The sequence below is a fragment of the Macaca thibetana genome, chromosome X, assembly GCF_024542745.1.
Source record: "Macaca thibetana thibetana isolate TM-01 chromosome X, ASM2454274v1, whole genome shotgun sequence".
In the NCBI taxonomy this organism is placed as follows: Eukaryota; Metazoa; Chordata; class Mammalia; order Primates; family Cercopithecidae; genus Macaca; species Macaca thibetana.
Genome location: NC_065598.1, coordinates 52,016,052 through 52,042,095, shown reverse-complemented (window position 1 = coordinate 52,042,095; position 26,044 = coordinate 52,016,052). Strand labels below are relative to the sequence as shown.

Below are 26,044 nucleotides of genomic sequence, written 5' to 3'. Positions count from 1 at the left end.
CCTGAAAGTGAGCCATGATTTCTCCACTCCACTCCAAGGTGAGTGACAGAAAGAGATCCTGTCTCAATTAAAACAACAAAAAAAAAAGAGAGATTGCAGCACTGACTCGGATGGGCAGAGCAGTGTGTGGAGGCTCACATCATGAATTGTTGCTCCAGAACAACTGCAGGAATAAATCGGGAAATCTGAGAGGACCCACAGACCCTCTGAAGGAAGCGGATTGCTCCTGTAGGACCCGGGAGACATCCCAAATATGGTGAGTGCCCAAACTGTGGAAGTGAGAAAGGGAGATCATCCTACCCTGAGCACACACCCCCACTGGGGAAACTGAAGGTCTAGATTACTGGAGAAGATTCTGGCCTTATCTGGAGATGAGTCAGTTTAGAGAGCTAAGCAAAATACAAGAGTAGAGGAAGCAGCAGAAAAAGCCCTGTGAGCATGCTGTGTTCCCTAGCAAGTCGTCTCTGCCCAGCCACACAAGAGTCTTTCAGGAGGGCAGCCAGAGGCACTGGGGAAAGGCCACAGAAAGAAGGAAATCTATAGCTGGACTTAGTAACAATTTGAACTGATCACAAAGTGTCCTGGCCAGAACCTGGGGGAGGGTGTGAATCCGGTGTGCAGATTCCACAGGCAGGGGAAGAAGGAAAGCCAACTTATTTTCACAGCTGGGAGCAGGTAGCCTGGGACAAGTTCTCAGCCCTGCTCACCCACTGCCTGGAAACAGACTTGGTGCTGTGGGGTGGGGGATGGTGGGAATGAGACCAGCCCTTCAGATTGTGTAGGAACTGGGTGAGGCCTGTGACTGCCAGCTTTCTCTGACTCCTCTGACAACTTGCATGACACAGTAGAGACAGCCATAATCCTCCTAGGAACATCACATCACAGGATGGTTTACATCACAGGACTCTGTGCAGACAACCCCCAGTACCAGCCTAGAGCCTGGTAGACTTGCTGGGTGTCTTGATCCAGAAGAGAGATAACAATCACTATAGCCTGGCTCTCAGGAAGCCACATCCATAGGAAGGTGGGAGAGTGCTACATCAAGAGAATACCCCATGGTACAAAGGAATCTGAACAATAGCCTTCAGTCCTAGACCCTCCCTCTGACAGAGCCAACCTAAATGAGAAGGAAGCAGAAAACCAGCTCTGGAAATATGACAAAACAAGGCTCTTTAACACACCCCAAAAATCACACTAGCTCACCAGCAATGGATCCAAACCAAGAAGAAACCCCTGATTTACCTGAAAAAGAATTCAAGAGGTTAGTTATTAAGTTAATTCAAAAGGTTAGTTATCAGGGAGGCACTAGAAAAAGGCAAAGCCCAATGTAAGGAAATCCAAAAAGTGATACAAGAAGTGAAGGGAGAAATATTCAATAAAATAGATAGCATAAATAAAAAACAATCAAAATTTAGGGAACAATGGACACACTTACAGAAATGCAAAATGCTTTGGAAAGTCTCAGCAATAGAATTGAACAAGTAGAAGAAAGAAATTCAGAGCTCAAAGACAAGGTCTTTGAATTAACCCAATCCAACAAAGACAAACAAAAAAGAATAAGAAAATATGAACAAAGCCTCCAAGAAGTCTGGGATTATGGTAAATGACCAAACCTAAGAATAGTTGGTGTTCCTGAGGAAGAAGAGAAATCTAAAAGTTTGGAAAACATATTTGGGGAAATAATTGAGGAAAAGTTCCCCAGGCTTGCTAGAGAACTAGAGACCCAAATACAAGAAGCACAAAGAACACCTGGTAAATCCATCACAAAAAGATCATCACCAAGGCATATTGTCATCAGAGTATCTAAAGTTAAGACAAAGGAAAGAATCTTAAGAGCTGTGAGAAAAAAGTGCCAGGTAACCTATCAGGTTAACAGCAGATTTCTCAGCAGAAAGCCTACAAGCTAGAAGAGATCAGGGCCCTATCTTCAGCCTCCTCAAACAAATCAATTATTAGCCAAGAATTTTGTATCCAGAGAAACTAAGCTTCATACATGAAGGAAAAATACAGTCTTTTTCAGACAAACAAATGCTGAGATAATTCAGCACGACCAAGCCACCACTATAAGAACTACTAAAAGGAACTCTAAATCTTGAAACAAATCCTGGAAACACATCAGAAGAGAACCTCTTTAAGGCATAAATCTCACAGGACCTATAAAACAAAAATACAATTTAAAAAACAAAAACACAAAACAAAAAAAACAAGGTATACAGGCAACAAATAGCACAATGAATGGAATGGCACCTCACATCTCAATACTAACATTGAATGTGAATGGCCTAAATACTCCATGTAAAAGATACAGAATTGCACAATGGATAAGAACTCACCAACAAACTATCTGCTGCCTTCAAGAGACTCGCCTAATACAGAAGGACTTGCACAAACTTAAGGTAAAGGGGTGGAAAAAGACATTTCACACAAATGGACACCAAAAGTGAGCAGAGGTAGCTATTCTTATATCAGACAAAACAAACTTTAAAGCAACAGAAGTTTAAAAAGACAAAGAGGGACATTATATAATGATAAAAGACCTTGTCCAACAGGAAAATATCACAATCATAAACATATATGACCTAACACTGGAGCTCCCAAATTTATAAAACAATTAGGAATAGACTTAAGAAATGAGATAGACAGCAACACAATAATGGTGGGGGACTTCAATACTCCACCAACAGCACTAGCCAGGTCATCAAGACAGAAAGTCAATAAAGAAATAATGGATTTAAGTTATACCCTGGAATGACTGCAGAATAGACATTCTATTCAACAGCACATGGAACTTTCTCCAAGATAGACCATATGATAGGCCACAAAACGAGCCTCAATAAATTTAACGAAATTGAAATTATATCAAGCACTCTCTCAGGCCACAGTGGAATAAAACTGAAAATCAACTCCAAAAGGAACTTTCAAAACCATGCAAATACATGGAAATTAAATAACCTGCTCCTGAATGATCATTGGGTCAAAAATGAAATCAAGATGGAAATTTAAAAATTCTTCAAACTGAACGACAATAATGACACAATCTATGAAAATCCCTGGGATACAGCAAAGGCCGTACTAAGAGGAAAGTTCATAGCCTAAACACCTCCATCCAAGAGTCTGAAAGAGCACAGACAATCTAAGGTCACACCTCAAGGAACTAGAGAAGCAAGAACAAATCAAACTCACACCCAGGAGAAGAAAGGGAATAATCAAGATCAGAGCAGAACTAAGTGAAACTGAAACAAACAAACAAACAAAAAAAAAAAAATAGAAAAAATAAATGAAAAAAAAACCTGGTTCTTTGAAAAGATAAATAAAATCGATAGACCATTAGCAAGCTTAACCAAGAAAAGAAGAGAGAAAATCCTAATAAGCTTAATAAGAAACAAAACTGGATATATTACAACTGACACCACAGAAATATGAAAGATCATTTAAGGCTATTATGAACACCTTTACATGCATAAACTGGAAAACCTTGAAGAGATGGGTAAGTTCCTGGAAAGATACAACCCTCCTCGCTTAAATCAGGAGAAATTAGATACCCTGACCAGACCAATAAGAAGCATCAAGATTGAAATGGTAATTAAAATATTACCAACAACAAAAGAAAAATCCAGGACCAGAAGGATTCACAGCAGAGTTCTACCAGACATTCAAAGAATTGGTACCAATCCTGCTGACACTATTCCACAAGATAAAGAGGGAATCCTCCCTAAATCATTCTATGAAGCCAATATCACCCTAATACCAAAACCAGAAAAGGACATAACCAAAACAGAAAACTACAGACCAATATCCCTCATGAACATAGATGCTAGGAGAAATACCTAATGTAAATGATGAGTTAATGGGTGCAGCAAACCAACATGGCACATGTATACCTATATAACAAACCCGCACGTTGTGCACATGTACCCTAGAACTTTAAGGTTAATAATAATAAAAAAATATTAGCTAACCAAATCCAACAACATACTGAAAAGATAATCCACCATAATCCAGTGGGTTTAATAGCAGGGATGCAGGGACGCTTTAACATATGCTAGTCTATAAATGTGATACACCACATAAACAGAATAAAAAACAAATATCACATGATCATCTCAATAGATGCAGAAAAAGCATTGACAAAATCGAGCATCCCTTTATGATTATAACTCTCAGAAAAATCGGCAGATAAGGGACATATTTTAATGTAATGAAAGCCATTCATGAAAAACCCACAGCCAACATAATACTGAATGGGAGAAAGTTGAAAGCATTCCCTCTGAGAACTGGAACAAGACAAGGATGCCCACTCTCACCACTCCTCTTCAACATAATACTGGAAGTCCTAGCCAGAGCAATCAGAGAAGAGAAAGAAATTAAGGGCATCAAAATTGGTAAAGAGGAAGTCAAACTGTCACTATATGCTGTTGATATGACTGTTTATGTAGAATACCTAAAGATTTCTCCAGAAAGCTCCTAGAACCAATAAAAGAATTCAGCCAAATTTCTGGATACAAAATTAATCTACACAGATCATAGCTCTTTTATACACCAACAGTGACCAAGCTGAGAATCAAATTAAGAACTCAACCCCTTTTACAATAGCTGCAAAAAAATAAAATACTGAGGAGTATACCTAACCAAGAAGGTAAAAGACCTCTACAAGGGAAACTACAAAACACTGCTGAAAGAAATCGTAGATGATAAACAAATGGAAACACATCCCATGATCATAGATGGGTAGAATCCATATTGTGAAAATGACCATACTGCCAAAAACAATCTACAAATTCAGTGCAATTTCCATCAAAATACCACCATCATGCTTCACAGAATTAGAAAAAAAAAATCTAAAATTCATACGGAACCAAAAATGGAGCCCACGTAGCCAAAGCAAGAATAAGCAAAAAGAACAAATCTGGAGGCATCACATTACTTGAGTTCAAACTATACTATAAGACCATAGTCACCAAAACAGCATAATACTGGTGCAAAAATAGGCACATAGACCAATGGAACAGAATAGAGAACCCAGAAATAAAACCAAATACAGCCAATTGCTCTTCAGCAAAGCAAACGAAACATAAAGTGGGGAAAGACACCCTTTTCAACAAATGGTGCTGGGATAATTGGCTAGCCACATGTAAGAGAATGAAAATTAACTGAAGATGGATTAAGGACTTAAGTCTAAGACCTGAAACTGTAAGCATTTTAGAAGATAACATTAAAAAACCCTCCTAGACATTGGCTAAGGCAAGGATTTCATGACCAAGAACCCAAAAGCAAATGCAATAAAAACAAAGATAAATAGCTGGGACTTAATTAAACTAAAGAGCTTTTGCACGGCAAAAGGAACAGTCGGCAGATTAAATAGACAACCCACAGAGTGGGAGAAAATCTTCACAATCTATGCATCTGACAAAGGACTGATATCCAGAATCTGCAACAAACTCAAACAAATCAGCCAGAAAAAAATTGAACAGTCCCATCAAAAAGTGGGCTAAGGACATGAATAGACAATTCTCAAAAGAAGATATACAAATGGACAACAAACGTGAAAAAATGATCAACATCACCAATGATCAGGGAAATGCAAATCAAAACCACAATATGATACCACCTTACTCCTGGGAACACGTCTACACTGCTGGCAGGAATGTAAAGTAATACAACCACTATAGAAAACAGTGTGGAGATTCCTTAAAGAACTAAAAGTAGAACTACCATTTGATTCAGTAATCCCACTACTGGGTATCTACCCAGAGGAAAAGAAGTCATTATATGAAAAAGATACTTGCACATGCCTGTTTGTAGCAGCATAATTCACAACTGCAAAAAAAATGTGGAACCAACCCAAATGCTCATCAATAAATGGATAGCTAAAAAAAACTGTGGTATATGTATATATGTGTGTGTGTACATATATATACATATACCACAGTTTATACATATATATATATATATGAGATGGAATACTACTCAGTCATAAAAATGAATGAATTCATGGCATTCACAGTGACCTGGATGAGGTTGGAGACTATTATTTTAAGTGAAGTAACTCAGGAATGGAAAAATAAACATCATATGTTCTCACTTATGAGTGGGAGCTAAGCTACAAGGATGCAAATGCATAAGAATGACAGAATGGACTTTGTGGACTCGGGGAAAGGATGGGAAGGAGGTGAGGGGTAAAAGACTACAAATTGGGTGCAGTGTATGATGCTTGTGTCATGGGTACACCAAAATCTCACAAATAACCACTAAAGAACTTTATCCCGGCCCGCGGGATAGTCAGAGCAGGCCCTGGAGGAGGGGGTGGGAATTTGGGGAACAAGAGACACGAGAAATGGAGACAAGACAGTGCTCTGATCAAGTCTCGTTTAATGGCGGTAATGCACTGCCTTATATACACTTGGAGGGGAAGGGGTTGGGCTAAGGCGGAAATGATCTCATTGCCGAAGGCGTGGCCAGGTTAGTTTCGGTTTCTCCGGTCGGACGTCATGTTGCGCTTGCGCTGTTAAGTAACAACTAAGTAACAATTTTCGCGCGCGCGGGAAAAGTGAGTGAAGAAGAAGCAGGAAGAGCGCCATCTTTAATGAGGTATTAGTACAGGGGAAAAAAGGCAAAGATAGGGAGGAGGTAGAAAGTGGAAATGAATAGAGCTCAGGCGTTTTAATCGTTAATTATTATTTGCTATGGCCGGGGCGTGCAGCTCTGGACAGGTCCCCCTTTTTATATTTTTATGATAAGAAAACCCCTCGGGAACTGCGCCTGTCTTAGGTTGGGTCAACTCATCCCCACCTTCTAGGCCCGTCATGGGATAAGGCAGCAGCAAGGGCGGCCCTCCTGTCTTAGGCTCCGGTGGAGATAGTGTCCTCTTACCCGTCATTGACTGTCCAGTTCAGCACACAGGGGAGGTGGTCTTATTAAGGTAAATAAGACTCACCATTTTCAGTCATCTCAAGGCGATGATAATGGACCTGTATAGGTTTGGCCTGGAAGGCCTCGATTTGTTGTCTGACAAATGCCATAAGCTTATTAAGGATTATAGGCCTGAGAGTGAGGAAGAGTAGAAGAGTGAGTAAAGGACCAAGAAATGGCAGGAGATAGGGGAGAAGTCCATCGAGCCCAGTCCATAGTGGATTGGCGGCCAGGCCTTTTCTGCGCTTTTCCAGTTCTTCTTGCAAAGTTTTTATCTTATCTCTGACGATTCCGGATTTGTTGGCGTAAAAACAGCACTTTTCCTGTAAAGCCAAACATATCCCTCCCTGTTCTGCCGTTAACAAATCTAGACCTCTTCTATTCTGGAGAACTACTTCAGCTAACGAGTCTACTTGGTCTTGTAAATCTTGTATAGTACTGGATAAGGTCTGTACATCTGAAATTAATTGATTGGATAATTTAGTATATTGGGTTAGTGAGACTCCTAGGCCTGTGGCTCCTGTAGTAAAAGCAGTGGTGATTCCTAGTCCAGCCAACAGGGGAATAAATTGTATGGCTCGTTTCAGTCTATAAATAAAATGTTCAATAGCGGGGATGGGGATAGGTTCATCTCCAGGGATGATATCAATGTTGGGGAGAAGAGTGGCCAGAACACAAAGCCCTGTCCAATTTGTAGGTAGATACGTATATGCCATGTTGTTTCCACAAACGAAGACCGAGCCATTTATAGCACACAAAGGGTTGGTGGCATTGATTATGGAAGTACAGTTGTCAAACACAACATAGCCTAAATCAATTTCTTTAGTGTTATTATATGATGGTGAAAAGAGGCAAGAGGAATTAGAAAACGTCATCGGTTGAACTAAGGGGGGGGGGGTAATAGGACAGGAATTATTTACTAAGGATTCATTTGAGTAATTGACATAGGACAATGAAAGGTTAGGTATGGCTAGAGGAATAGGGGGGCCCATTTTAAGGCAAAGCCAACAATCGTGGGCCAGGCTTGTATTGGACATTTGAAGTAAATTGTAAGTAGCATTGAGGATATCAAAGGTTTGGGCATCGAGCCTAAAATTATCTCTAAGCTCAGGCAGGGCTAAAGGGTGATATTGGAGTTCAGGATAAGAAGCTTTATGAATTTCTTCTAATTTTTTCTGGACGGTTTTAATTCTTGCAATATCTAATGGGCCTCCTCCATCAGAAATGTGAATGGGGGCAGTAGTGCTCCAACAAACAGGCTTTCCTTTTTGGCCGTTACAAGGAGATTGTACAAGTTTATTAGTGGATCCTAATACTTGTACGTCATTAATGCCTCCAGTTTGTGTTTTTAGTAACGTGGCCGTATAATATGTTCTATTGCCTGATTTGCATTGTTGATAGGAGGTATAACAGGAACTATGTACAGAAGATTGGAAAGAGCTACAAGGGCATTCTAGGAGCGGCCCGTTAGGTGAGGTATCTCTTGGGGTAGACTTACATTTCCATAACTGGTTTGGCATTAGGTAAGCCGTCTTGCCCGTGCAGGTCACCTGGGTGATTCTATCTGACGGAGGTTCAGATATTTGTCCCCCTCTGCAGTCACAAGGCTGGCCGTATTGTTTTCGTAATAATTCTCTTGCCTTACGAGGGTCACCAAAACCTGCATAGACTGTCACTATGTTATATAGAGCGATTATTCTCCAAAGGAATTTCATGTTAGGCTTCATTTTCTGAAAAACAAGAAGGAAAGAACTTCTCAGGGAGATTTATCTTCCCTGGACTGACAATGGTTATGATTTATTTGTCTTACCAATCTTTCAGGCAGCCATCTGGCTGCATCTTTTTTTTGTGAGAAGATGCATACTGAGCCTCTTCCCCAAATTAAAACTGGATCGGGGCCATGCCATGAACTATCAAGTGGATCTTTCCATTTTACCATTGCAAACTGTTTTTGAGATTCAGGATGCCAGAAACGGTCGGCAGCCGATTTTCCATGACTGTCCAAATTTAAAAAATTAAGGATAAACAGGGCATGATTGAGTATGTTTCTGGGGGTACCCTTCACGGGGTACCAGCTCCCCCCTTTTAATTTTGTGATAATAGTTTTTAATGACAGATGAGCTCTTTCTACTATACCTTGTCCTTGGGGATTATAGGGAATGCCTGTGGTATGTTTAATTTGTAGGGTATTACAAAATTGTAAGAAGGTTTTGGATATATAACTGGGGCCATCGTCTGTTTTGATTTGTTTGGGTATTCCTAAAATAGAAAAGCAGTGTAATAAATGAGCTATGACATGTTTGGTGGCCTCTCCTGTTTGGAGAGTTGCACTGATGAATCCACTATAGGTGTCTATGCATACATGGATATATTTTAGTTGACCGAATTCTAAGTGGTGAGTAACGTCCATTTGCCAAATTTCGTTGGGGATGAGTCCTCGGGGGTTAACTCCTAGATGGGGAACAGGTAAATATGTTATGCAGTTGGCGCATTGTTTAACTATTTGTCGAGCTTGTTCTCTGGTAAGTTTAAACATAAGTCTTAAGGTTTGGGCGTTTAAATGATGTAAGGCATGTGCTTTTTGCACTTGTTGCAAATTGTCTGTAGTGACTGTGGCTATGGTTTTTGTTGCCATGTCAGCTGTTGCGTTACCTTGTGTTAGAGGTCCCGGTAATCCTGAATGTGCTCTAATATGCCCAAGAAAAAAGGGAGTAGTCCTTTTTCGGATAAGTTGTTGACATTGTAAAAATAGGTTAGCTGTGTCTGAAATATGTTTAATTTGAGACACGGTCTCTAAGAGGGGTATTGAATGAGCCAGGTAGGCGCTGTCTGTATAAATGTTAAGTGGCTGACAAGGAAAAGCTGATAGTGCCGCAATTATAGCTTGCAATTCGACCAGCTGAGCTGATGTATAAGTGGTCTGGAACTTAACGACTACATTATTGTAAGTGTAAGTGGCAAGTCCTGTGGAAGATCCATCAGTGAAAATTAGTAATGCGTCATTGAGAGGTTCTTTACTGGTAATATGGGGAAATACAAACGCATGAAGTTTACAAAATTGAATAAGTTTGTTAGGTGGGTAATGGTTGTCAATCGCGCCAGTATAAGAAGCGCAAGCAATTGGCCAGGCTTCCGTATTTTGTAACAGCCAATGAATGTGTGATTGAGTGTAGGGCTGTATAATGGTAGAGGGTTCTATTCCAAAGTATTTTCTACTGTTTTCTCTTCCCAAGATAATTAGATCAGCTATGGCATCATAATAAGGCAACAAAACCTTTTTAGGGGAGGAGGGTAGGTGTACCCACATAATGGGATTGTTCTGCCAAAATAGGCCAGTAGGGGTTATTGTTGTGTTAAAAATAAGGAATATTAATGGCTGAGAATAATCAATACCGGTAACAAATTGTGTTGCAATGGCATGTTCTACCTGTTGGAGTGTTATTAATGCTTCTTTAGTAATGGACCTGGGGGATTTTGGATTAGAGTCTCCTTTTAATATATCGAAAAGAGGTTTTAACTCTCCTGTGGTGAGCTTTAAGTACGGTCGAAGCCAATTTATGTCTCCCAGTAATTTTTGGAAATCATTTAAAGTTTTTAAATGATCACGACGTATAACGGCCTTTTGATTAATGATTTTGGGTCCATTAATCTGAAAACCAAGATAAGTGTATGGATCTTGTAATTGTACCTTTTCTGGGGCTATTTGTAGTCCGGCTGCTGTTAACTCTTGTTTGAGTTGGGCGAAGCACTGTAAGACTTGTTCGCCAATTTCTCCTGCTATTAAAATATCATCCATATAATGTATAATATACATTTGTGCCCATGTTTTTCTGACTGGCTCTATAGCGGCAGCTACATATTTTTGACACAAGGTAGGACTATTGGCCATACCCTGAGGTAAGACTTTCCATTGATAGCGCTTCATTGGTTGTTTAAAATTTGTAGATGGAAGACTAAAGGCAAATCTTTTTTGGTCAGCAGGATGAAGGGGAATTGTAAAAAAGCAATCTTTAAGGTCAATAATGATTTTAAAATATTTTTGAGGAATCGCAACCGGTGAAGGCAATCCTGGTTGTAAGGCACCCATAAGGATCATAGTGATATTTACTGCTCTTAAATCTTGTAAGAGTCTCCATTTACCAGACTTCTTTTTAATAACAAAAATAGGTGTATTCCAAGGGGAATTACTTTCCTCAATATGTCCTGCTGCTAGTTGTTCCTGCACTAACTGTTGGGCAGCACTTAGTTTATCATTGAGTAAAGGCCACTGATCAACCCAAACGGGCTCATCTGACTTCCAAGTAATGGGGTCAGCGCACCTTTGGGGTGCAGGTATGTCAGTGGCCTGAGCTAAAAATTTCCAAACCCCTTTTTATCAAGTTGTCCTGAAACCAGTATAGGCTGTGGGATACCGTTCTCTCCTTTTCCAAGACCTTTACCAGGGGTGTATCCCTGAGTTAACATTTGTGCAGTAACTATATCATTTGGACTACACATTATAATTTTCATTTGAGAGAGCAGATCTCACCCCCAAAGGTTAACAGGTAGGTAAGGGATGACAAATGGCTTAATGAGGCCTGAATTGTTTTCTTTATCTGTCCATGTTAGGTATTTAGAACTTTGTTTAGGATTACTGCTTTGTCCAATTCCTCTCAAGTGAGTTAAAGTTCCTGTAGTAGGCCAATGAGAGGGCCAATCTTCCTGTTTAATGATAGTTACATCAGCCCCTGTGTCTATTAGTCCAGTGAATGCCTTCCCGTCTAACCATAAGGTTAGAGAGGGTTTTTGATTTGTAATTGGTTGCACCCAATATATATCTGATGATCCGAAACCTTTTATATTTCTATTAGAGTATTGGATATTATTATCTGTTTTAACCAAAGGTAGCAGGAGTAACTGAGCTATTCTAACTCCTCGAGGGACAGTAATAATACTATCAATAGCTCTGGCCATAATTTTAATTTCTCCTTCATAATCATTATCGATAACTCCAGGGAGGACTTGTAAGCCTCTCATGGTGACACTACTTCTTCCTAAAAGTAGCCCAAAAGTGTTAGGCGGTAAGGGTCCATATATTCCGGTATTTAAGGTTTGCGGTCCCATTTCAGGTGTTAGTACTGTGTGGGAGGTGGAACTGAGGTCCAATCCTGCGCTTCCTGGGGTTGCTCTACTAAGTTTTGAAATGGATTGCTGTTGCTGGCTGGAACAAAGCTGACTGCCCCATATGCTTGTTTCGGGGCCTGAGGCTGGCCCCTCATCCCGTTTCCCTGCCTGGGGGGTAAAGGATTTCCTTGAATGTCAGTTTTAGATTTACATTCATTTGCCCAGTGCCTTCCTCTTTTACACCTTGGGCAAAGGCCTGGGATTTTTGCTTCTGGACTCTTATTTTGGTTTTCACAGCAATCTTTTGCAAAGTGTCCCCTTTTACCGCATCTAAAACATCCCCCTTTATCTTTACCTTTGTTAATGAGGAAATCTCTTACTGTTTGGCCGCTAAAAGCAGTGGCCATTGCTAGGCCTTGTTGATATGAGGGCCCAATATCTGAACAAAGGCGAATGTATCCTGTTAAATCTGTTTTCTTTCGATAAGGTCTGATTGCCGCTTGGCAGGCAGGGTTAGCATTTTCATAAGCTAACTGTTTAACATAATCTACACCCGTTTCTGCATTTCCAAAGATTCTACCTGCCGTGGTCATAAGTCTATGCACAAAGTCTGAAAATGGCTCATCGGGTCCTTGTTTAACTGCTGTGAGCGAGGCCCCTGGATCTCCTTTAACGGGAAGTTTTCTCCAGGCCTTTGTAGCAGCAGCCTGGATTTGTAAGAACAGTCCAGGGTCATATTGCATTTGGGCCTGAGTGTCTACATAATTACCTGAACCAGTTAACATATCAAAATCCCAACCGTTTCCTGCCTGTTGATTTCTTTTAGCTGTATCTCTACAGTTTTCAAAGAACTCTGACTTCCAAATTAAGTGGTCTCCCCCAGAAAGAACTGCCCTGACTAAGGTATTCCAGTCTGTAGGAGTGAGCCAATTCTCAGCTACAGATTCCACTATAGCAAGAGTATATGGAGCAGTAGCCCCATACTGAGAGGCAGCAGTCTTTAACTCTTTTATAATAGTAAAATCAAATCCAGTATGATGCCTCCAAGCCTGTCCCTGTTCATCTATGGTTTCAGTGACCGGAAAAACGTCTTTGGGGGAGAAGTCTTCTCTATGTCGGCTAGCAACTAACCCCCCTCTTGGAACATGTTGTCCAGGCCGCTGAAGTGGGCGCAAGGAACCCTCCATAGCGTCTGAGTTAGGTATTTTTTCATTTCCTGTTTTTAGCTTTTGGAGCCTAATTATCAATGATTGATGTAACTCTTCAAGTTTAATCTGTTCTTCTAGTTGAGCAATTTTTTGTTTTAATTCTTCTTTGGGATCTATTGCTGCCATAACAATGGGCGCAGAAGCCTCATTATGTGTCTTATTATATGGGGGTGGGTATGAAGTAAAGGGAGGCAAATCAGGGTTGTGATATTTAGCCACCTCTTCCTCTAAATCATCCCAATTTATATCCAATTGATTAGGCTTATTAATTTCCTCCTCCTTTTGAAGCATCTGTAAAATTGGGTATTTTTTTGGTTTGTTTTCGTGTGGTATTTCATTATCTGTTACAGAAGGAGACTTGATTTCCTCATGATCACTTTCGAGGGAAATGAGATCTTCCTCCGTATCTTGCGGAGGCTTCGTGAGGTTAGAGTGGGAGCTAACCTTTAAAATATGCTCTGTCTGAGCGACCGCAGCCATAACTTGCGGATTGGCCTCCTTCTTATCTATTAAATCTCTAATGAGGTTCCAATAAGAGAAGGCGGTTACAGGAATTTTTTCTGGCCCAAAAGTATTATAATAGTCCTGCAAACAATCCCCTACTCTACGCCATCTTTTAATATCAATAGTTCCTTCCTGTGGGAACCAAGGGCAAGTATCTTTTACAAAATCAAAAAATTTAAACAAATCATTACCTTTAACCTTTACTCCTCGTATCTTTAAAGCCTCTTTTAATTGTCCTACATATATTTGATGTTGGCTTAATTCTTGTCCCATTTCGGACACGCCACTTACCTTCGATCCAGACGTGGCAGGTTCCCGTGGTGATCGGCAGAGTTTGACTCCTTTTGTCTTTGTTAGCGGTCGACCGTCCTTTGGCGTCCTCTTCCTCACGGAGTCCCTCGTTTCCAGGTCCCTGTTCGGGCGCCACGTATCCCGGCCCGCGGGATAGTCAGAGCAGGCCCTGGAGGAGGGGGTGGGAATTTGGGGAACAAGAGACACGAGAAATGGAGACAAGACAGTGCTCTGATCAAGTCTCGTTTAATGGCGGTAATGCACTGCCTTATATACACTTGGAGGGGAAGGGGTTGGGCTAAGGCGGAAATGATCTCATTGCCAAAGGCGTGGCCAGGTTAGTTTCGGTTTCTCCGGTCGGACGTCATGTTGCGCTTGCGCTGTTAAGTAACAACTAAGTAACAATTTTCGCGCGCACGGGAAAAGTGAGTGAAGAAGAAGCAGGAAGAGCGCCATCTTTAATGAGGTATTAGTACAGGGGAAAAAAGGCAAAGATAGGGAGGAGGTAGAAAGTGGAAATGAATAGAGCTCAGGCGTTTTAATCGTTAATTATTATTTGCTATGGCCGGGGCGTGCAGCTCTGGACAGAACTTACTCATGTAAACAAACACCACCTGTTTCCCAATATTTTTTCATTAAAAATAAATAAATAGATAAATAAATAACAAAGTCTTTCAATCTAAAAACAAAAAGTGTTTCGGTGCCAGCTGGGGTGTGTGGTGAAGCTTCATTTCAAAGGTCAACCACTGCCATAGGACATTGACGCTCAGGATGGTTCTGTGGTAGTCATGGCTCTGGGATCCTAGGACTGGTGTTTTACTCCTCAGCAGAGACAGCCCTCTCCAGGCTGGGACACAGGAAGTAGGGGTCAGGCTAGGTCATCAGGCTGCCAGGGACAGTTGTTTGCTGTGGGATCACAGATGAGATCAGGAGAAGGACAGCTGAAAGGAGAATGGAGACGATCTCTTCAGGTGAGGTGCAGGTGTCTGTTATGAAGGGAAGACATTGGCCCTAAGTCCTGGCATTGCTCTAGACTCCTGTGGAAGGACATGACAGTGCAAGAAAGAAATCAAGGCTGGTGGGAGGGAGATGGTAGATTACATCACCTCCCATCCTATGTGTTCAATGGTTGCTGATAGGAGCCCATACCCTTTGGGTACCTAAAAGGTCATTTCCTGACACCCTTCCATTCACTGTCCATGACAAGAAGAGATTTGAGATAAACTGAGGCCTTTGGGAAGAAAGGCCAGTAGGAGTTATAAGGTCTTCTCAAAAGATGAACTACCTTACTCTTCTGGTGACTCTTACACTGTGTGCATCGTGTCTTATGTTCCTGTGTGCTCTCAGGTCGGTCTTCTCAACCTTATGTTGGTCTTGGGAAGAGTGGGTATACTGGAGACAGTCACGTGACCAAAGCGATTTAATAAGGTTTCTGAATGTTTCCTAGGCTGGGCAGTAAATTCCCAGATCCTAGGGCACCACTGTGGCCACAGTACATGAGATTCACCGGGTGTGAATAGTGGAATCTGCATTTTTAAAAGATCCTGGGTTAAAATTTTCATGGACATTTATCTGATAACTACTGGAGCAGGGGAATAGTCTCCTTTCCCAGCTACACAGCTTATTTCTCCTTTGTGAATGTATAGAAGGGACAGGTTTGGTGTGTTCTCTGATGGACGAACCCAAGACCTTCAGGTGAGGAGACTGACACTAACATGCTGCCTGTTATTCTAATGATGCTCTCAAGGCACCATCTCCAAATTATACCTAGACTAATCCTTTAAAGTCTCCATCTCTTAAATATTTCTGAAGAAATCAAATGTCTCTAGCCTGTGCAGTCTCATGCTGTAAAATTCTAAATATTTTGCAATAGCCTTTGGATCTTACTCTTGATTACATAAATACGCAGCACAGTAGAGTTTTTCATGACGCCTCTGACCTGTGGCTCCACCACTCACTGCTGGGTGACACTGACAAACATCCTTAACATCTCTGTGACTTCTTTCTCCATTAGTGCCATGGAAATACTATTAGTAAAGTCATCTGCTTCTTGGGGCAGTTTAGAGCACTGACTGTTAAGACAGTACAGTTGTCAGGACAGCGCCTGCCGTATGACAAATTTCCAATCAATTCTAGCTGTTATTGTTTTGCTGTTTATTTTGTTGCTGTTCCCACATTTCCCTGGAGCATGTTCTGGAGAGACAATGCCAAGACTATCTCTGACCCTTTGAATGATCTTTTGATTATCACTTTAGCCCTCCAGGGACTCAATAACTGAAGCTATGTGGCTTGGGGGACAGTTTATTCAGCATTTGCTTTTGGGTTCTTGGTCATGAAATCCTTGCCTTAGCCAATGTCTAGGAGGGTTTTTTAATGTTATCTTCTAAAATGTTTACAGTTATACTATTATACTATTATATTATTATTATTATTTCCCTCTGTGACACTGCTCTAGTGTCATCTTGCAAATGTTGATATATTGTTGATACAAGAGTGGGGCAGGGAAGTGCTGTGAGGAGAAGAGGAGGGTCCCTGGCGGAGGTTCCACCCTCAGGGCTGTGCCCACGGACCTAGGTGAGGACAGGCATGTCTGTTTTCGTGTCAAAATGCTGCACTTTCCAAGACCACCTTGGCCTACCATGCTCCCATCCTGTGCCTATAAAAACCCCGAGACCCTACCAGGCAGAGACACACAGGTGGCTGGACATCGAGAGGAACACACCGGCAGAAGAACGTACCGGCAGAAGAACATACTGGCAGAAGAACACACCAGCAGACAGCAGCAGACGCTGGTAGGCTGAGCGATGTGGTTACCAACAGGAATTTGGCCACAGTGGTCGAAGGAGAGTCTGGCCACTGAGTGGCCTGACTCCAGGGGAAGACCACCTTGCCGCTCCCTCCACCTTCTAGCTCCCCATCAATCTGAGAGCTACTTCCACCATTCAATAAAACCTTGCACTGATTTTCCAAGTCCACGTGTGATGCGATTTTTCTGGTTCACTAAAGCAAGTACCCCGGGATACAGAAAGCCCCCTGTCCTATATATATATAGTATAGTAATATATATTAAAATATACAATAAATAATAAATAATATATAATTAATATATATTATATATAATTAATAGATTATACAACATATAATTAATATATATAATATATCATATATAATATAATATAATTATTATATATAATATATATTATATATAGTATAGTATAATTATATATTGTATATGATAATATATATTATATATATCCTGATTTTTCTCTACATTCTCTGTACCAATTGCTGGGATGAATTGAATGTTGAAGTCTTCTACTATAAATGAAAATGTGTCTATTTATTTCTTCTTTCTGATGTATCGGTTTTCCCTCATGTGTTTTGATGGTGCATATATACTCATGGTGTTTCTGTCTTCTGAATCAATGCACCTCTCTATGATTATTATGTGATGTTCCACTTTGTCCATTGTAATAATCTCCACTATAAAGTGTGTTTTGTGAGGTATTAATTGGGCACCTCCAATTTCTACGTGATTCATATTTGCACGGTATATCTTTTAACCTTTTACTTTGAACTTACTTTTAACATCCTTTACTTTTAACTTCTTTATTTTTAAACTGTGGTTCTTTTTAACAGCATATAATTTGTTCTTGCTCTTTTTATCCAGTCTTACAATCTCTAAAGTTTTACATTTGAGACAGGGTCTCTCTCTGTCATACAAGCTGGAGTACAGTCATGTGATCATAGCTCACTGCAGCCTTGACCTCCTGGGCTCAAGCTATCTTCCCACCTCAGCTCTCTGAGGAGCTGGAACTACAGGTGTGCACCACCATGCCTGCCTCATTTTTAATATTTGTAGAGACAAGGTCTGACTATGTTGCCCTGGCTGGTCTGGCCTTGGCCTCTCGAAGTGCTGGGATTAGAAGCATGAGCCCCTGGGCCCGGCCAAACTCTGATTTTTAATAGACAAGCATAAGCAAATTAAATTTAATGCGGAAACAGTTTACCTTTAAATCTACCAACTTGCTTTTTATTTTTATCTGTCACATCTGCTTTTTATTCAGGTTTTTCTGTTTCCTCCCTTCTCTTAGACCAGCTGAACATTTTATACTACACCATTTTAAACTCCACTATTGGCTTATTAGTTACATATCTTTGTTTTCTAGGGATTGCTCTACGGATTACTACATGCATCTTAAGTAACAGTAAGCCTTCAAATACTATTACACCACTACACGTACAGGATGTAGGGATGTAATATTTGTTTACTTTTGTTTTTCTTCCCTGTGCTTTTGGGATCATATCCAAAAAATCACTCCCCAGACCAATGTCATGGAGTTGTCTTCTTGTGTTTTCTTCTAGCAGTTTCATAGATTTGGGTCTTATATTATAAGATTTTCATTCATCTTAAGTTTACTTTTATGTATGGTGAGAGATGATGGTAGAATTTCATTCTTCTGCATGTGGATATACAATTTTCCTGATACCATTTATTGAAGGCTGCCCTTCTCTCACTGTGTGTTCTTGATAACTTTGTCAAAAATCAATTGACTGTAAGTGCATGGATTAATTTCTGGACTTGATGATTCTTCATTACTATTTTATTTATTGATGCTGAACATGTATAATTTAATGATGAATAAATTCACTATAAGAAATCTAACAAATCAGATTTGTTAGTTTTGATGAACTCCCATCAAAAACACCTACATGAGTTTTGTATGTTTGACTAGTACTTCCATTCCTGGTGAGGTTCAACAAGAGATGAACTTTCTGAGCTTCAGTAACTACTTCCTACCTTGCACGATAATTGCAAGAATGAAATAAATGATAGTGACAATAATAGTAAAGATACTATTAAAATAAGGCTGGGCTCAGTGGCTCATGCTTGTAATCCCAGCACTGTGGGAACCAGAGACAGGAGGATCGCTTGAACCCAGGAGTTCCAGATGGGAACATGGTGCGACCCTCCTGTCTCTGCAAAATAAATAAATAAATAAATAAATAAATAAATAAATAAACAAACATATTAGCCCAGTGTGGTGTTACACGCCTGTACTGTCAGCTACTAGGGAGTATCACATGGCACAATCGCTCATGCCCAGGAGTTCCAGGCTACAGTGAGCCATGTTAATGTCACTGCACTCCAGCCTGGGTGGCACAGTGAGATCTTGTCTCAAAAATAAGCAGTATTAATATAAAACTAACAGTAATACGCTTATGGGCTGAGTTGTGTCCGTTCAAAATTCATATGGTAAAGGCTTAACCCCTACTGTCTCAGACTCTAACTGTATTTGAAATAGGTGGGGTCTTTAAAGAGGTAATTAAGTGAAATGGGGTCATGAGAGTGGGCCCTAAGGCAATTTGCCTAGTGCCCTTATAGGAAGAGGAAATGAGGACACACACATATACAGAGGGAGGACTAAAGCTGACACAGGGAGAAAATAGCTGACTACAAGTCAAAGCGGGAGGCCTTAGAAGAAACCAAATCTGCTAACACCTTGATCTCAGACATGCAGCCTCCAGAATTGTGAGAAAATACATGTCTGTTGTTTAAGCCACCCAGTCGTTGGTAGTTTTTGATGGCAGCCTTAACAAATGAATAGAAATACTTCTAGTGCTCCTGAGGAGGCGAGGATTATCATATCCATTTTATGTGCTAGTACTCCTGCTCCTCTTACTAATATAATGACCGCACAATGATGCCTGTATCTGAGAAATTGAGTGGTACTGAGAAAACTTCAAAACCTGAAGTATGGTAGCTTAAGTCCATGACCAGTGCAAGAGAATTGATTCTCACTTTCTCTCTCATCCTATTTCCACTACTACAATACTCTCACACAATGCTAGGGACCCTCCTCCATTTGAATGATCTCCCTTAATGATACGTTTAGAAGACAGAAGAAATAAGCTGGGAACCCTCAGAGCTTCCCAAACCCAGTCTATCCATACCTGCCCTGGCATTCTCTGATGCCCTTCTCTGCATACAGTGCTCCTAACTGAAGCCAGTCCCTCACCTCAGTTCAGGATCCCATGACTCCCACCTTCTCAGGGGCTTTGCTTCTGCAATGATCACTCCCACTCCTGAACCATCAATGGCTCCTTCTATATTGGATAATTCCCGAAGCTAAGGGGGAACTCACCTTCTTCCCCCATACACTTCTATAGCCACTAACATATTTATCTGCTGCACTTCAAAACAAAATTGTATGAACTTATACAACCAAATTCATTGTAGTCAATTTGCAGAATTATATGGAAAGGAAAATGAACCAGAACAGCCAGAACAACTCTGAACTATAAATTTGGGGAGCTCACACTACCTAATATCAAGAGTCAACATTAATTATATAGTAATGGAGAATATGGTATTGGGGAAAAATTATCAACAGATCAGAATGGAATCCAGCAATAATCTCACTGACATGATAAATTGATTTTTCAGAAAAGGCGAAAAGCCAGTGGAGAAGGATTATCTTTTCGAGAAATTATGTTGTTTTCCTCCTGCCTCTTGGCCGCTATATTTTTTTTATTCCCCTAGGCCCCTTTCCTATATTTCTCCTTTGCACTTCAACTGCTCTTCTGTTTAAGGGTCTGTCTGCCCCACCACAGTGTGACAGCCCTCACAGCAAGTACCACATGTTGTTGGTTGGTCTTCTCATTTCCAGCATCCCAGGTATTTCCTGTAACATGGCAGACATCAATGCATGTCTACTGAATTAATCAATCTTTTGTAATGACCCTAATAGACAAGCATCTCCTCTGTTTGGGAGTCATTATTGGAGATGATATGTTTCTAGACACCAAACATATGGTCTTTGGTTTTGTCCCAAATGCTCTAGGGTAATAGCTCTGCCATGGTGCCCTGGAGGTCTTGCAGGTAACCACATAGGCCACGTAGGCGAAGCTAGACTGCTGGTTAACCTGAGTCTTAGTACAATACCTTGAATCTCTTTGGAGCAAGAGGAGATAAGCAGCATGGTGGGAGCTGCCACAGATATTTTCTCACCAGCTCCCTATCTTGTTGGAGGCTGACACAAGGCCATTCTTCATCCATCTCCCTAGCATCACTTAAGCACAGGCCTTTCCACATCTTAGGGTACAGCTGTGGGGTATAAAACTGCTCAATACATCAGGGTAAGTGTGTGGCCTCCTCACAGGCAGAAAGACCCACCATTTTTGCTGTCATTCAGTGTTATCCTGTAGGACTAGCCACACGTTGCTGTCACAATGCCGATCTTGCTTTTGCTGTGTCTGCAAGCCATCAACCACTTGGATCCATTTAGGCTCATTGTTCTTACAGGCCAAATCTATGGATATGTGACAAGTCAAACTAACAATTGCAGTGGTCATCCCTGTGGCCCTGTTAGCCCCCACAGGGCTGCTTAGGGACTGCTTGAGCACTTGACACACTATGGTATTGAGTTGCGTGGTGTTGGCTGACCAGAATATTAACTTATTCATCATGGCATCACACATAGCAAAACACACAGTGTTAGGCACATATTGCTAACTTAGGGTTGGCCTTGTCAGACTGTGGTTACTTATGAACCATCTTTAGAACTGATGCCATGTCTGACACCAGATACACTGCTATTTTACCAGTATATTTATTTTAAAGAAATCAGTTTCTGATCTCAAACTCATTTAAAAATGTAACTTGATATCCCTACTTAAAATTCAAAAGGAGTTATCACTTACCAGAGATATAATTGTAAAGGCAAATGGAATGAACAAAATTGAATTTTTTTTATTATACTTTAAGTTCTAGGGTACATGTGCACAACGTGCAGGTTTGTTACATATGTATACATATACCTAATGTAAATGACGAGTTAATGGGTGCAGCACACCAACATGGCACATGTATACAAAATTGAAATTTTAAGGAAAAAAAAAGAACTATAACTAGTAACCCAAATTTATCTATAATACAATGTTGAGTTCATATATGTTATCTCATGAATTCTCCATAGCAATCATTTACTGTAAATATTCTAATTTCTACTTTAGAAATGGGAAACAACCTCACAGGATATAAGTACCTTATCTACCATCTCAAGGCCTATATGTCAGAGCCATGATGGAAACCCATGGTTATTTTGTGCCATAAGGAGACAGTGTAGCTAGGACCCAAGTAATTTTGCTTTAACAAGTTGTGGTGGTTGCTTTCCCCTTTCTTCTACCTAGGGCCTAATTCTTCATCTGACTCTATAGCCTAGGGACTTCTCACATATTCCGTGGCAAATGGGATCCCCTACATTTAGTCCCACTTTTTATTTGAACCCTAGCTTTTCAGTCCTGTTGGATCCAAAAATATTTTAAAATCTTTGTAATAGGGAGAAATAATTGCTGTGTATATTCTCCTACCCCTCCCTAAGCAGTGTGGATTCTGAGTAGGGCCGATTGTTGGAGAATTATCCTTTTGGGTGCGAGGTTATAAATGGAGCTCAGGGTTGTTATTCGTGTATTATGTATAAGAAGAGGGGTATCAGGCTGGATCGAGGCAGCTGCAGGGGTTTCTGATTGAGATGTGGTAACTATCAGGCTCAGATGAAAAAGAAAGATTTGGTGTTTCTCCCTCTCTGCCTTGTATCATTTAAAGAAAGGATGTGTTTGCAGGAGATGTTGTGGCATTTTTCCATGGGAACTGAGACATCAGTTCTTTTCTCCGTGTTCTCACAAACTATTCCAAACGAATTTAGTATTCTTGTTACATTTTTTCTGTTGCACAGTAAAACAGGTATGTCATTATTACTTTTTAAAATGCTTTCATAACAATGATTTCATCTGGGAACCCATATTAGGTTTATGTGCCATATTTTGGCAAATACTTCAAGAGAACAGCAAACACTTTTATGTTAAACAATAAAATATACGTATTTTATATATTACCATGGATTTACATAAAAACATCAGATTACCACTAAAATCAACATACACAACACCAGTTCTGCATTCAACACTTTCACAAGCATTTACTTTCAGGAAACACAAAGACTGTGAACTTAGACCTTGAATCCCCATATCTGTTTCTTACTAGAGTCATTTATTGTAAATTTTATGAAAACTCTGACTCACCTTTTTAGTGGATTTAATAATGAGGTCAGAAATAATGAAACACAGCTCAGATAACTGGTTAACAGATATAAGACAATCTATAAATATGAGTTATTATTTCTGTTATTCTTAAAGAACTCAATAAATGCAGCTATCGTCCTAACTATTCACAGCTTTGGTGTAGTCAATCCATTCAAAAACACACACCACAGATCAAAATCAGGTAGGCAGGCCAGGCATGGTGGCTGTCACCTGTAATCCCAGGACTTTTGGAGGATGAGGAGGGAGAATCACTTGAGTCCAAGAGTTCAAGATCAGCCTGGGCAACTTAGCAAGAATGTATCTCTGAAAAACTTATGTAAGCAAATTGGCAACTTTTAACTTGCTGTGTACAGAGGTTAATGTCAGTACAGAAACAGGAGCAGGTAGTTTTCAGAGTGATGGCATAATTAGAGGCATCTTTGTAGGGAAGAGAGGTGCCTTACAAAGTTTAAAGGCATGGAAGCCTGGAGCTGCCCCTTCTGTCTTTCTTTTAAGTAGTGTCCAAAACTTAAAAAAAAAAAAAAAAAAAAAAAAAAAAAAAAAAAAAAGCATGCAATCTGGAAACAAACACACATGGGAAATCCTATCTCCAAGTGATTCACTCTTGCAGGGATTTCATAGAAAGAGGTTTTATATACCAATTCATTTCATGAAGCTACTGTAACCTTGATACCAAAGTCCAACAAAAAGAATACAGATGGCACCCACTTATGATGCGGCTTCTTGGTTATACTCAGAAGAAAATGCTTTAATATTTGATAATTCAATATAGCTTGGACCCAATTTGTGTCTCCATCTGGTAGTGTTTAAGTCTTGCAGTCAGGCATCTGGGGTCTGAACTACTTTTCAAAGTAAGTCTGCATTTGAACTCTGCTTTCTGTTTTTAAAGGAGTAGTAATGTTCTCTCTTTGTATTATCAAAATTATAATATTATGGAAAACAGAAAGCACATAATTTTGCATCTTAATGGATAGCATATCACTTCCTGGCATTTTAAATTGATATGATTTTTGCAGAATCTTCCCCTGGACATCAGTACCATCTCCCCATTCATCCCCCATCTTTGACTGAGACAGATCCTTGAGATCAGCTTCCAGGTCAGGCACTAAAAAATACAAAGGGTATCAATTGAAGCAGGCAAACAAGAATGATAAACAAGGAAATTATCACATTGTTTTTCCTCAGTGTTAGGAAATAAAATCCTGTAGGCTACTGTGGTAATAAATGTGATGCAAAGATGTCCTGCCTTTGTTTTCCTCTATTATGAAATCTTATTTTAAATGACAATCTGAGGGTAAATCACACTACACCTCAATTTCCTATGCTTTACCATTGTGTATTGTAAACAGTATCAGGTATCTAGGAAATCTGAAGCCTGCTGCATGGATAGCATTTTAATCATAAATTAAATGTAACTTTCTGAAGGATTAGATCAATGTAGTGGCAGATTTATGACAAATCTTATAGTCCTGACATCCATCCCCTGTTCAAGTAACTTGAAAATTTGGGGGTAAAAATAAATGAAAGTTATGCTCAGGTCCAAAGGCCTATATATAACTTTCTATAAAAGAATCCCATTAAGAAAAAAGTACCAAATATAACAGCAAAATCTTCAGTGAGAGTATGGGAACCTGAGTGCAAAGAAATTAATGGGCATTGTTGACAGTCATATTCTGGAAACTTCTTAAGAGTGAATTGCTAAAATAATCCATGGCCCAAATTCAGTCAGTATTTAGCTTGAAAATGCTATCATTTGAGGAAATAATTTCTGTTTCATGACAATCTTATTATACTTTAAACTGTCTAATTGTAAAAGTACTGAAGCAACTTTTAGAAGTCCCTTAAAAACCATACTAATATAGCCAATATAGTAATATACCTGTATGCCAGTATCCTGAATTATCCAGCTTTTCCCAAACATACCGTCAAAAATATTGATGGAAGAGAACATTGGCTGTTTCCTTTGATCAGTATTTCTTTGATTGAGCTCGTTTCTGGAGCTGCTATCCTGTTTCACTGAACTGTGCCTTTTCCTGAGTCCATACTGAAATACCTTACAGTACAAGCACATTCGAGTATTAAGCATTTTAAGCAAAAGCAGTCATATTTTCTAATAACATTGACAGTAGGACAAATACAAACTTTGAAATGTAATTTGAATTCTTTGTCCATGAGTCAAGTGTTCTTGGTAAGCCTTAATCTCTAAGCCTCAGTTTTCTTATTTATAAAGTGGTGCTAACATCCCTATGCAAATGGGCTTTATTCAGGGTGTTACAAGGTAGGGTTACTTGGCACTCTACATGCTATTAAAGGATGCACACAACACTGTGGACACCATGGCTGAGACAATCATACAACAACATTCCAAAAACATCAAATTAAACTAGTGAAATAATGTACATTTTTATATATAAAATTAAATGGTTTCATATGATTTAGCAAGGACTGTATTTTCAAGCATGCAAAATAAACCTAAAAAAAAAAAAAAAAAAAAAAAAAAAAAACCAGAAGATTCATTGTATCCAGGGACTTCATGAAGCTGCAAACTATACTCTTCACTTTTCCGGCCAACTTTCAGCAAGTGTTTGAGAACCTTTTCTAATGTTTTCTTTCTTCTGTTACTGTTTATGGCATAATGCATGATGCACATATGCCCCTCTGCACCCCCCCACCACCATAGACATTCTTTCTTTCCCTTCACAGCACCTTGAATCTCAGCAGCACTCTGAATCTCAGCAGCATCCTGATCTTCTTCTCTCTCCTGACCATGTGTAGAATCTTGACTTTCAGTGGGTGGTTTCTCTTCTTGAGGCTCTTCATCACTGGGCTGCTGGGACAAGGGGTGTGTGTGTTTATGCAGATTAAAACATTCTGTTATCAATATATGTCAATAATATAAACATACAGAATACATATTTTTCATC

At 39.9% G+C, this 26,044-nt stretch overlaps 2 protein-coding genes across 2 annotated transcripts in view; one reads left to right on the top strand and one right to left on the bottom strand.

Moving 5' to 3' along the window:
• The window catches only part of LOC126945777 (syncytin-1-like), a 66,470-nt gene extending 51,954 nt beyond the window's left edge, over positions 1–14,516 (bottom strand). Inside the window, exons 1-2 of the mRNA XM_050775860.1 lie at positions 14,016–14,516; positions 7,763–8,639 (exon numbers count right to left, since the gene is read on the bottom strand). Of these exons, the coding sequence (XP_050631817.1) occupies positions 7,763–8,636 (874 nt within the window). The 5' untranslated portion in view covers positions 8,637–8,639; positions 14,016–14,516. The remainder of the gene's footprint in view (positions 1–7,762; positions 8,640–14,015) is intronic.
• The window catches only part of LOC126946501 (melanoma-associated antigen D4-like), a 526,225-nt gene that overhangs the window by 146,696 nt on the left and 353,485 nt on the right, over positions 1–26,044 (top strand).